The 942-nt window shown below is 66.7% G+C and overlaps 1 protein-coding gene across 1 annotated transcript in view; it reads left to right on the top strand.

Annotated features, from left to right (window-relative positions):
- Nucleotides 1-22: 22 nt before the first annotated feature.
- The window catches only part of RPS27 (ribosomal protein S27), a gene marked incomplete at its 5' end in the record, with an annotated part of 1,530 nt that continues 610 nt past the window's right edge, over nucleotides 23-942 (top strand). The window contains 2 exons of the mRNA XM_008638172.1: nucleotides 23-152; nucleotides 711-821. Coding sequence (XP_008636394.1) covers nucleotides 23-152; nucleotides 711-821 — 241 coding nt within the window. The remainder of the gene's footprint in view (nucleotides 153-710; nucleotides 822-942) is intronic.

Genomic DNA, 942 nt, shown 5'->3' on the forward strand with positions numbered 1-942 from the left:
CCCGCGGTGTCCCCTGGTCTGACCGATCGCCGTGTCCCCGCAGCTCGCCAAGGACCTGCTGCACCCGTCCCCCGAGGAGGAGAAGCGCAAGCACAAGAAGAAGCGGCTGGTGCAGAGCCCCAACTCCTACTTCATGGACGTCAAGTGCCCCGGTGGGCACCGGGGGCCTTCCAGGGTTCCCTCCCCGTGTCCCGGTGTTGTCCCCGCTCTCCCGCTGCCCTTCCCTGTGTCCTGAGGTCCCTCCACGTGTTTCCCCATGTCCCGACATCTCTTCCATGTGTCCCCCGGGTGTCTTGGGGTCCCCTTTTCGTGTCCCTCCACGTGTTTCTTTCCTTGTCCCGGTGTCCCTCCACGTGTCACGGGGTCCCTGCCGGTGCCCCCCTGGTGCCCTGGGCTTCCTCTCCACGTGTCGCGGGGTCCCTCCCGGGTGACTCTGGTGTCCCCCCACCTTGGGTAACTCTGGTGTCTCCCTTGGGGTGACTCTGGGGTCCCTCTTGGGGTGACTCTGGTGTCCCCTCCTGGGTGACTCTGCTGTCCCCTTGGGTGACTCTGCTGTCCCCTTGGGTGACTCTGCTGTCCCCCCCTGGGTGACTCTGCTGTCCCCTTGTGTGACCCTGGTGTCCCCCCCTTGGGTGACTCTGCTGTCCCCCCCATGGGTGACTCTGTTGTCCCCCCCGGGTGACCCTGCTGTCCCCTCGCTGTCCCCACAGGCTGTTACAAGATCACGACCGTGTTCAGCCATGCCCAGACCGTGGTGCTCTGCGTGGGCTGCTCCACGGTGCTGTGCCAGCCCACGGGGGGCAAGGCCCGGCTCACCGAGGGTGGGTGACCCCGGGGGAGGGGGGGAATTTTGGGAATCCCGGCGGATGGAGGGATCCGGGGCTGTTCCGTGGGGATGTGTCGCTCAGGGGGGGGCTTTGGGGGGATCTGGGAATCCTTGGG

The sequence above is a fragment of the Corvus brachyrhynchos genome, unplaced genomic scaffold, assembly GCF_000691975.1.
Source record: "Corvus brachyrhynchos isolate BGI_N302 unplaced genomic scaffold, ASM69197v1 scaffold787, whole genome shotgun sequence".
NCBI lineage: Eukaryota > Metazoa > Chordata > Aves > Passeriformes > Corvidae > Corvus > Corvus brachyrhynchos.